Below are 12,118 nucleotides of genomic sequence, written 5' to 3'. Positions count from 1 at the left end.
CAGATAAAAACACAGCAGCAGACCCATTTCTGTAAGCAAAGCTGTCCGAAGTTATGCTTTCCTGCAGATTTTTCATCACTAATTCATACCTTTCATCTCAGTTCTCACACAGAAAACAGGCTTGGAAAAAATCAATCTCAGAAATAGCACCTCTCATCCACGATCTAACCCTTAGGGAATTGTCTTAACAGCAACCTGAACTTCTCTTTTTTTAAGCTTCCAGATTAATAGCCTAAGAAGAAAGAAAGCTAATTAGGTTCTAACAGATGATTAAAATTCTACAAACAAGAACCAGCAACAATAACTGAAGGAAGGTATACACTGAACTAATGGATTCAATGCCAATGTGAGACAAACATAATTAAGACATCAATAGCTGATTTGGTAAGTGCTTTTAATGGTGAGAAGCTTCCTCTCAGATATATAAAAAGGAATTTAACATTACACAAAAAACACTGCATTTTATAGAACAGAAACAGAAGTTAAGCAGCAGTTTATTGAGGTATGTAAAAAAAAATTGTTGGGATAAGTATGAGCAGGGCACAGCATTTTTGTTTTTAACAGACTATTTCTCCTGGTTTGCAAACACTTTTAAAAGCATTTCCTATCCAAACAGTTTAAGACTTGAACTACAAACAGTCTTTTGCAGTGCTTTAGGAAGAGCATTAGTGGCTTTCCATCTCCGTGTTTTCTAACAGCTCTAGGGCATTTGTGTTGCCACATACAGGTGAGGGACTCTACTAAACACACAGTTGAAGCCACACTGGAGAACAAATTTGTGAGTTTTTTTTTTTGTTGGAGATTGTATTCGTGCTTTGATTCAATAAAAAGGCCTAAGATAATGAAATACATAAAAGACATTCTTGTAAAATGAAGACTGAGCAGTGTACATAAGTGTATGTAAAGAATTTTACTAACAGGAGCATTTAAAGAAAACTTACCAACAGTCTTACCCTCCCTCACAGCTCTTCTGCTTTACAAACTTTGAATTAACAGAAAAAAGGTGCTAGTAATGTACAACATTAGGAATGGCACACCTCAGTGCTCTAATTTGCGTAAGAGCATAACGAAACACGTAGCTTCAATTAGAATCCCCTCTACAGAAAACGCACCCTCTCCTTTTCACTTCTTCAAATGAGCTGGAAAATCTCTGTTATTAAAAGTTCTGAAAGCTGTCTTTTGTTTTAGAAGCATTTTCAGATATTTCAGCATTTGTGCCCCAACCCAACCCAAGGTGGGTTGATTCTGTGTTCTTTAGGTCATTCACATGCAGCCTTCATACGGACCGAACAAACCCTTTCCTCTGTTTTTAAAAGGTCTTGCAGCAGGAAACCACTCTCTGCTACCCTTCTACAACAGGCCAACTCAGTCCAGCTCTCCCAGAGATGAAGAATAGTAAGTCTAAGGACTAATTAGACCACGTGTTTGTGGTTCAGCGACTTTCAAAGAGAACTGAGTGTGTTTTTTCCTTTCAGGAATTTTTCAGTCACCTTTTAGATTCACGTAGCTTTATGTACAACATCCTGCAGCAGGAGTTGCACAGCCAGCTGAATAAATACTTGTTTCAAACCTTACTACTTACCATTTCCATTATTCCCTTTAGCTCTTGTATTAAAAAAAATGTGCTGAGGAACTTAATCTTTTGCTGCTCTCTCCATGCCATTCCCTTTACACATATCTCTCCTGCAATCTGGCAGGAAACTTTTTTTTTTCCAGGTGAAGAATTGTATTTGGTTGGTTTCCAGTACAGAACCTAAATGTAGCCCTGTGAGGTGAAAGACAGCAGAAAACTAGAAGACAATCTAGATAAACATTACTGCAGAAGGGGCAACTTTGTGCCCTGTGAGACAAATGGCATTATAAACCAAATGAAAATAAACCATTCTGTCCTTAACTGAATACCCATTGCTAAATGAGTTCAGAGAAAGAAATTTAGCATATTTACATATCAATAAATTTACAGAAGTTTGCAGCACAATCAGAACGTATTGAGACTCAAGAGTGAGGACTGAAGTACATTGACAACTCTGAAACAGAGCCACGTTCCTTTTTAGTAGCCTGTTTAAGAAAAGCTTCTCTTGCTAAAAAATGGGAATATTCCAGAATAGACTGGTGGACATCCAGACTGCTCTCTTGCAAAAATGGAATCTCCTGTGTTTATATCCCATCAATCATATGGGAGAAGCTCTTTTAGAAAAAGCATCTGGATACTCGTTGGACTTTTCTGCATTCTCACCACCTGGTGGGAAGAAAAGACCTCCATTAAAAGTTAAATGATTCTTTTTATCCAATAAATGCACTTTGGAAATAGTGGCTGCATTTAAGTTAGTGCTTTACATGTCATAACATAAATAGTTGCGATTTAGTTTTAAGATTCATTAATGTTAACTAATGTGGTAGTCCTTTATAAGGGGTAATTTTTTCTGAAACACGCAGAAAGCTTTTAAACGTATGTTGCCAGTTTTTTGGACCAAATTCTGCTGCTTTTTACAAGTTTGACTTGTATGGAGAACCACCAGCAGTTAAAATTAATGGCACACATGCGAGAGTACTGTGGGCTTTTTTGGATAACTTCTGAAAAACAGTTTCAGGAGTACAGCATCATATTCCAAGCTGCAGAAGACCAACAGCTGTCCCATTTTTAATATGCTGAAATTATTTAGCATTCTGCCAGAGACAGATTTTCCACACGTGTAGCACCATAGAGGAGCTGCCTGCTCTTCCAGGGCCACAACTCAGCGGGCTGCATTAGATGACAGCGCTGGGTGGGGGCACACAGCCACCACTCTCCCCTTCAGCAGGGAGATCCCCTGCACGTTGTCCCAGATGGAAAGAACACGAGGTTTGTGCCCCACATCTGAGAGCTCAAGATGCCAGTGGGAAAGCAGGGAGAGACATTGACAAGGCTGCATTTCTTACTGTGCCTGCTACCCCAGGTTCTTCTGCAGCCCTCCTGCAGCCCCACACTGTGCACAGTGCTCTTGCTACTCCAGCGGCATGGATTTGGCTCTTACAACAGTCACATTCAGAGCTACTTTGCTAAACTGCCACCATTTTTGCTAAGAAACACAAATGAGAGAAAGAAGCTGCACTTGTCAGCAGTGTGCAACAGGAAAATAAGAGTAATTCACGGGCTGTCTCCAGTTCCAGGATTTATGGACAGGGAGAAGAAAACCTCTCTCGCAAACAGTTGTTAGAGCTGCTCTTTTCTACAGTGAAATTGGGAAATAACTCCAAAACGACACCATTTCAAGCTCCCACAACAAACCTCAGACAAGTGAGAAAGCTGTCAGTGTCACCCCAGAAAAATAACTTGCAACAGGACTAAACATCTTTCTTTAGCTTTGCTCTTAGGTTTTTTTAAAAATTAAGCCTTTAGATTTCCATTAGTCTCAACTTCTTACAGACAGCACAGGCAGTAACTAAGTTATGGTATACTATGTAAAAATGCCAATACTGATCTGAGGAAAGAAAATAAATAAATTAGAATTTCTTTTCTTGTGGCTTTTGACTTTCTCCCAACTGTAGTGGCAGAGCAGCTTTGAAGGAAGCTGAACATCAAACCAATTCCTGTGCGCGCCTCTCCTTACAAGAGCCCATCAGAGCTCATCTCTACAGTAAGGATGGAATCCCAGGAACTTCCATCTTGCCCCTGAGCAGCATTCACGGTATCTGATGCAGTTGGATATAGTTTATCCAGTGTGATATTCAGTTAGCAAGGAATTTTTAGAATATATATATATATAATCTGTCAGCGTTTTTGTATCAGGTCTCATGTAACATTGTCTACTTCTTCCCCAATGCATATCATCACTGTCACTGTGCACCTCGCTGTCAGTGTTTCATATACAGCCCCTCAAACTACTTCACAGAATGCAAGTTACCCGACTTAAGTGGCAAGGTTCTGCATTTCCACTCATATTAAGTCATGAATATATCATGCCATTTTCATATACAAAGTGATATACTGAGATAGCTTGGAACATGGGACCTCAGCAAATCCTGCGTAGGTGAGATTGTATTACAAGAACCAACGTCTGCCTACAGCCTTCAGAAATCTTCTGTACATAGCAGGCTGAAGACAGCTTAAATCAACCCTCTATAGCATACGACTTGCATTTCTCCAGGCTTTTGAGTTCAGGCAGAGCAAGTGAAAAGTAAAGTGAAAACATAACAAAATGCAGATAATTCTTCCCCCCCCCCTCATATTTACAAGTCTTAAAAAACAGTAATTAAAAAAAACAGGCAATAACCAGTCCTCCAGCTTGTGGAAAATGCTCAGCATCCACATTCCTTTCTCTCTTACAGAGCACAAAATGTCATTTCTTTTTCTTTTTTTGCAGCTTCTGTTTTCCTATTTATTAAAAATATTAACAACAAGCAGCAGAGCACCCATTTAGGTAGTTATTCTACTGAAGACAGACAGGAAGCCGAATTATTTTGCAGTAGTATTATTACTACAGTAGGATTAGCATAACAAAGAAACAGACACCAACACAAAATGAGTCTGGGAAAAGTCGTAAGCTTACACCAATGCAATGAAAGAAGTACACTGTTTTACACTTGTGTGAATTATGTACACGTCCATCTGATGCAGTTACTTACTTGATCACATACATGTGACCTGAGTGACTCCATCTTCCTGGTCAAATTGTCCATCATCCAGCTCCCTTAATGCTCCATCGCTGCTACCGAAGCCTGAGAAACCCCCATAGTGGGAGGAGGCCTCTTTGACACAGCATTGTTTAGAAGGAGACAGGTGAAACTCATCAGGTGGTTGTCCAATTTCTACAGGGTGAGAAGGAGCAGGGTCTAATCCAACACTTCTGCTAGCAGCTTTGCCTTTTTCCTCCCCAGTAACTTGCTTCAAGGATTTCTTCTGAAATACAGGAGAATGTTTAAACATTAGCTTATGCAGAAAAAAAAGCCAAATGCTTTGCAGCAAGACCTCTGATCTGTCTGGAATTAATGCAAACTGCATTCTAAATAAGGTAGCATTTAACACCAGCTTAAATTATGAACCCCTCTGGAGAAAAATCCCAACAGATACTTTTCTATCCAATATAAATAAATTTTGAGAGAGATGCAAAAGGTACAGCACAGTCAGGATTCAAGGAAGCATACACAAATGGTAAAAAGAAAAAAAAATTATTTCAGCAATATTCAATTCCTATGCAGTACTTCGTAGATCCAGAACGATTTACAAGTCTTACCCCCTGATAAAACCAGCTGTTTGCAGAAAGCCTAACACACATGCCTGACTCTGACTAAAGCAAAACAAAACCAGTACAGCTGTTTGTGCCACGCTCCGGCGAGTTCTTTGTTCCTCCTACACATCTATAATGTTTTTCCCAAACCCTTTTGGAAGAGTAAAAACAATGGCCCTTGAGGCGAAAGGAAATGTATTTAAGGGAAGCTGTTACGGGAGACATCAAGAAATGAGACCAACGGGAAATACTGTTGCCCCAAGAGAAGCAGAAGGAAATAAACTTTGCCTGGATGCCACAGTAAGAGGATGGAAAATCTGCCTGAAAGAAATAAAGAAAAAAGAGAAAACTCTGGAACATGAGTGTGGTTTAACATCAGGTCTCCTCCTGATTCTGATCTGGTTTCTTAGAAAAGCAAATGGTATGTGATGAGGAACCCATCAGCACAATGCAGCCCTTTCAAATCCAAGAGGTGTTTGAACCACAACATAAATCATAATCCAGAGCATATTGCACAGGCCCATGAATATACAAGTAGACAGAGATACGAGGCATGAGGACATAAGATACAGTCTCCTCAGGAAGAGAATATTGGGAATAAAAGACCAGATAACCGAGGATTTCCTCAATTCTTACTGAAACAAAGTTTTTTAGTGTCAATCTACTAATTACAAAAGCAGCAACAAAGCCAACCCTAATTCCACAAAGCAACCCGCATCATGTACTGCCAGCCCCCACAAGGTGAATCACAGTGGACCAAGAGCTGGTACTGCCTGTGGGTCAAAGCCCTGCCATGGCCCCAGCCCACTGTGCTACTCTGCTAAGCGTTTCAGCTCTAGCCTCAACCACCTCTTTATCCCATGCTCAAATGACCTCATCAGACTGAGATTTCCTGGCAGAGAAGTAAAATATTCACTGGTATTTAAGAGGCACATTTAGATCCTATGTCTCCTCAGATTTTAAATGCTGTAATGCTTGTGTAAATGGCTACAAAATCACCTATTTCTTGTTGATTTCCAATATTTTAATGCTTACATCAAAGATTTTCCATTGCAGCAAAACAGTGATCAGAAACATACTCACCATTCTACTGTATAAATAAAGAACATGCAGGTCCAACAACTTCTGAACACCTCGCAATCAGGCCACAGCATTTACACAGCAAGCATAATGCTTCCTCTATTTCTAATTTCAAACACGTCTCAAAGACTCACCAGTTCCTCAGACTGAATGTTTTTACAGAACTGGTTTGTATTACAGCATCTCCTGGCAGAATCCAGTCTTAACCCTTCTAACCTGAGTCATGTAGCTAGGCTGCCTTTCACAAGCTGGTTGCAGTTAGAAACAGCATGTCTTACAGCCACCAAGGAAAGAATATTTGCACCAGGAGACCATATACTTAGTTAAAAAAAAAAAAAAAAGTTCAGAAATATCAGAAAATCTATTTTATTTGATCATAAACCAACATGGTTTTATGCATTTACAATACTGACGCCAACAAAATTATGTTCCAGAAAACGCAGACTACAAAAGCAAGAAAGCCAGGGTCATAAGCTGTGACCATGTGTGGCACATGGGGAGAAAGTGAAGGAAAATTACAAGAGGAACTGGCAGAATTTAGAAGAGGGCATTGGCAATGCACAGCACAGGACAGAGATGAAAAAACTAGCTCAAATTTTGTAGATCAGGAAAACAAATTACAGACAGCATACAAGAACCAGCTAGCAATTAAGGTGGTGATGGAGATGAAAAAGAAAGCAGAATTTTAATTGTGCAAGCTGAAAGCCATTCTTCCAGGATTGGAAGAATAAACTACCATGGGACACAGAGAAAAGGAAGTTAAGCTGGAGATAAGCAGACATCTGGAAGAGAACAAAAAAGAAAGACTGTATTTTAGAAACACTAATCAGAGGAAAACAGTTGACAGTAGCAGTCTGGATAAAAGGTGAAAAGATCAAATAAGAATTTCAGATATTTAGAAACTTATGGAACTAATTATACAGATTGGGAAAGAAGAGGTTAAGTATCATTCCTTCACCAAAGTCTAAAATCATATAAGGCAAAATTTGTAAAGTTTCTATTCCAGTGTTGGCCTAAGTTGAAACACATAAAGCTCTCATAGCTTCTTAAAAGACTGTAACGGGAGAAGAAAGTTAAAGACAGGATAGCCATTAAAAAAAAAAAAACAAAAAAAAAACATAAAGGAAAATGCACTGTGGGATGCATAAAGACTTGGCAAAGAAGAAGCCTCCAGTTTATCCTTCCCTGGCCCTTCCTACTGCACAGCACAACAGGTGCCACAGCTATTGTGAGCTTGTGAGCAGGATGTGACACTTATCAGTTGTTTAATCCTCAAAATACAGCCACCATTACAGCAGCCTCATTCAAAAGGGACAAGGGACTGCAGTGCTACAGCCACAGGCATTCTAAGGCCTGTATTTCTGTCATACATTTTCATGCAGCAATGGCTAACACTCCTTCACTCTGTTAACCTCCAGACTGCAGAATCCATAGTGCAGCTTGAAACTCGTGTTCTTTTACAGGTGTGAAACTGGATGCTTTGGAGGTCAAAATAAAGTGTCATCTTTTTCATAGGCAACAGAGGCAGAGGATTTGAGGCAGCTCACTTAGGAATTCCCTGAGACTTCCACAGAAACAGTTGCAGCACAGCCTGCTTCACCCCCCCAAAAAGCAGTTATTTCTTACTGTATATTGCTACTGTGTGAATTACTCATTTTTTTACTTATCATTTTAATATTGGTGCCATCAGCACGTTACTCACCTCTGGTGTCTGGACAGCAGAATTCCATACAACAGGTCTCTGAAGAAAAACAACTTGCTTTGTGGCCAGATTTCCTTCACTAAAATGTAAAGAAAATGGTTTGAACATTTGAAGACAGTAATATTCACTGTAATACATTCACACGTTTCAGAGTCAATTGCGAATTGCTGCATGAGTCAGGAAAGCACAGACTGCCAAGCATTTACTGCTGTATTAATTCTTAAATAGGTCTGTAATTGTACTGAAAAAAACCAGAAGCACATAGCTGGGTTCACGTACTGCACATGAAAACAAAGTATAAAGTAAGGGGTTATTTGTTCTGGAGTAACAACTGCACTTGAAAGCTTAAGTCCACACGTTTACAGCATCTGAAATTAAATCTCAAAGTCTTTTCATCTGTCTTCGCTGGCAGATGTACAACATGCAACTACCTGTCAGCACCACAAGTACCCTCAATCTTGAGAGCTCCACAGCTCCAAATATCTCAAGACCTTTGTGATATGACATTTGTGAAGTCAGACTCTTCTTTGCTAACTAAAAGGTCCTTTCTGGTTCCAAGGTGACATCTAACTAGGACGGTGGAATAAGCTTGCCACTTCATCACCTATGACTAAAAGGTCTCAGCTCAGTTTAACCTATACATCCTCAATGAGATCAATGCTGCAAACTTTTGTGCATGGGATGGAGAATGGCATAGGATACACAATAGAATAAAGAAGACAAACAGAGGAAAAAAGGGGAATTCAGTTTTTCGCTCTTGAACTTTTACAAATATTGATGCAGCTGCAGAAGTGATCTAAGGCAGCTGCTATTTTATTAAAAAAGACACATGGTTCCTCAAAACCAACTCATGTTCATATCTCAAAACCAGTACATTCTTTTACTATTGGTAATAGTACAATCCTTCTTTACATCCTCTTGAAAATATAAGGCATATGTATTCACCACCTTTCCATCAGAAACACAGGCCAGCAAATTGATCATGTGTCTTGCAGAGCAAGACTGGGGGAATTAGATAAGAATAGCAAGACCAGAGCTCTGATACTGTGTTTTGATAAATTCCCTCATAAAGGAATTATGATAATTATGATAAGTCACAATCTTAACAACCACGTACAGAAGGCTGAACTGATTTGTGCTTCATGCCAGTGCTGGAATGATAGCATGAATTTGTATTTCATGCTAAGGACCTGCTCCAAGAACAACTGGGAATTAAAACGGTTGCAATGGGATCAGGAAGAATTTATTAAGAGCCTCCCCTAGCAGAGGCCCTAAAGTAAGCTCTGAGAAAATACACAAAACAGCAGTACTCCCAGCTGTGCTGAGTTGATCAATAGTGAATTACAGTGACTTTGCCATGGTGTTTGGCTCCTCACAATCTTCTCGATGCAGCTGAGCTCAGGCCATAGTGGGTCTTTGCATATCTTCCTTGGATGAAAAAGAGAACTATCATAAACTACAGCCTATGGTGTAAGCAGGGAAACAGGGCAATGAGCCCATTTGTTTCTTCAGTTTATCATGTTTTCTCTTCTGAGAATCCCTACTTCACTATTCCCATTCATTGAAAGAAAATGAATGTGTTACAGTTCCACACTATAACAAGAAAATCAGTAATCCTGCAAACTTACTCCACTTTGCCAGTTATCTTCCCCAGCCTGGTTGTGCCTATCTTAATAGTAATCAAATGGGAAATCTCTCGTAAGAGACAAGGTTGTGCAGAGTCCCTGCTATGGGGAGATGCCTAAGCCTTCCTTCACAACTGTGTCTGCATTCCTTTAGAGAAAACAAAAAGAAACAAATGTGAAGCTTCCTTCAGCTTGTGCAAGTTCTCCTAGAACAGAGGAAGGACACGATGGTGAGTAGACAATGAGTAAATTAGCAAATGCCTAAGTCTGACCTGATTAAAATGCTGCACACGACAAAGTAGCTATGAGCTTCATTCACAAAGAACTCGATGACAGTGGGGTTTCCAAAGAATTTAAATGAGGAAAAAAATGCTTAGAGCAAGCTACTCCACAGCTTCCCTCACACTTTCTCCTTCCCACTTTGCTTCCTAAATTAGGACATTTTGAAAGCTTAGATTAAGTTGCTTGTGATGACAAACTAATAACTAAGTCAGTGCTTCTGCACTGTATTTGCCTGCTTGCTTTTCTGTGCTAGCAGACACTTTGTGCTGCCCGTTTTCAAGGACTACAGTAATCACTGAGGGGAAATAAAGGTCACTGCTAAGTAAGGCTGCTGAAGCCTTTTCCTGTCCCTTCTTTTACAAGGGATGAAGAGCAACAGAGACTCTTTTGTTAGAACACCACTGTTTTGCTTGTCTGCTTATGCTGTTTGGGCAGCAAACTCTTCATCCAAGGAGCAATCCATCCTCTTCACCTACATGTCTCTCAAAAAAAAATATCTAAGAACAATCATGCTACTTGAATCCAGATAGGACCACAAACAGCCAGGATTTTCACATCTGCTTTTACTTCTGTGCAGAAACCTTTTATATAAGGATCAATTAAGGTTGGACAGCATACCTTGAAAAACGAAGAAAAGGGGCAAGATAAATTCTTTTTAACCAATTCAGTTTATCTGCATTTCCTAAGAGAAATTTTCACACTCTTTTGGAATTGCATTGCATTTGGACTCCCAGTTACGAGGCAAATAGCAGTGGGACAATAAGGCTGATTTGAACCACAACTGTTCCATCAGATACTAATATTAAAAAATACATTTTAATAAAATCTTGCTTTAGACCGTAATCATGCACGAGGTTCTACAAAACCACAGTACTTTTTTTTTCTTTTTTAACTGTAGTAGCACTAGAACACCAACAACATATTTTCTGACACGTTTTTCCCCCCAGTCGCTAGACTTAACATCTAAAAGGAATTCATTTTAGTCGTGCCATACAGCTTCTGAACTTGCAATAATTATGGTCAAATTCTTGTCTTGAAAGCATTTAACCTACAAGTAACAGCTGTATATAAATGTAGGAGGCTCCCTAAGTCTCTTCCATTCTTCCTTGGTCTGATTTGTTGGTTAAAACAAAAAGTATCAAAGATATCAATAGATACAAACATTGCATCATTGGCACTCCAGTTTTTATGTTCCATGTTCCTATATGCCTGGAAAAAACAATCCCTGACAGAAGGCAAGGAACTTGTATGGGTATTATAGCCTGCTAACTGAAACAAAAAAACCCATACTCCAAAACTGTCCTCACTTTTCAAGCAGTGTGGCACAAAAGAAACTCTGCACGCTATCTACTATTGCTCTGTTTGTAACAACAAAGATCACAGTTCTTAAGGAAATATTTCCTGTATCCAGCATGATTCAGCCTGAGGTGGGAACTGAAGGACAAAATAGGCCTACAGACTGCTGCCCATGCCTGAAACGGGACCATGATGCATGACATGCAGTTAGCATGTGGCAGGACACCCCACACAACAGGACATTATTTTATGGAGAAGAACAGCTTTCGGGATGACAGACAACAGAACCACACAGGAAGAGGCTTTAAAGCCTGGAACTTTTCAACCCTTTCCTAACCAGAAGAAAAAAAAAACAAATACAAAAAAACCCAAACAAGAGAAACACCCTGTGCATCACACACCTGTTACAATGAACAAACTTAGTCTGTGGTCACACCTTCTGTCTACAGACAAGCAGCAGGCTTAATGGCAAGGAGCAGATCAGAGAGATCTGCCAATTACCAAAGTTTTGCAATACTTCAGGAGTAGATTAAGACAGAATACACTAAAACATGTAGGCAAATATAAGTGGGCAGCAGGCTGCTCTGCTTACCTACATCTTTTATTCTTGAATAGAATTTTCATTACATATTTTGCACAGTTTTCAGTTTTTAAATAAATGTGAAAACATTAATTTCTCATATCATCTCAACAAATTGTTTACTCTGTTTGTTCAGTGGCTCTGGACCCTGTTCATATTCAGCCTGAGATGTGAGGTCAGAGTTCTCAGTCTCAGAAAGGAACAGCTGTTTGGCAGCAGTAAGTACCCTCCTTTATTCAGCATTTAACTGACATTCCTAGATAATCTGCCAACACAGTAATGGCATCTTTCATATCAGACACATAGTAATCATCTAGGAATTTCCTTCTCTTCTTTAAATTCCAAC

General features: G+C 39.5%; 1 protein-coding gene across 3 annotated transcripts in view; it reads right to left on the bottom strand.

Annotated features, from left to right (window-relative positions):
- Window positions 1-377: 377 nt before the first annotated feature.
- RFTN2 (raftlin family member 2) overlaps window positions 378-12,118 on the bottom strand; it is a 29,355-nt gene continuing 17,614 nt past the window's right edge. The window contains exons 8-10 of one of the 3 annotated variants that reach the window (XM_042875068.1): window positions 7,990-8,068; window positions 4,606-4,879; window positions 378-2,239 (exon numbers count right to left, since the gene is read on the bottom strand). In XM_042875068.1, the coding sequence (XP_042731002.1) occupies window positions 4,610-4,879; window positions 7,990-8,068 (349 nt within the window). In that variant the 3' untranslated portion in view covers window positions 378-2,239; window positions 4,606-4,609. Of the gene's footprint in view, window positions 4,880-7,989; window positions 8,069-12,118 lie in introns of all 3 variants that reach the window. The other 2 variants (XM_042875069.1, XM_042875067.1) reach the window with 2 other exon arrangements.

The sequence above is a fragment of the Lagopus leucura genome, unplaced genomic scaffold, assembly GCF_019238085.1.
Source record: "Lagopus leucura isolate 7727_CA_CO unplaced genomic scaffold, USGS_WTPT01 Super-Scaffold_100012, whole genome shotgun sequence".
Lineage (NCBI taxonomy): Eukaryota > Metazoa > Chordata > Aves > Galliformes > Phasianidae > Lagopus > Lagopus leucura.
Note: the sequence above shows the minus strand (reverse complement) of the source record. Positions and strands in the feature narration are given on the sequence as shown.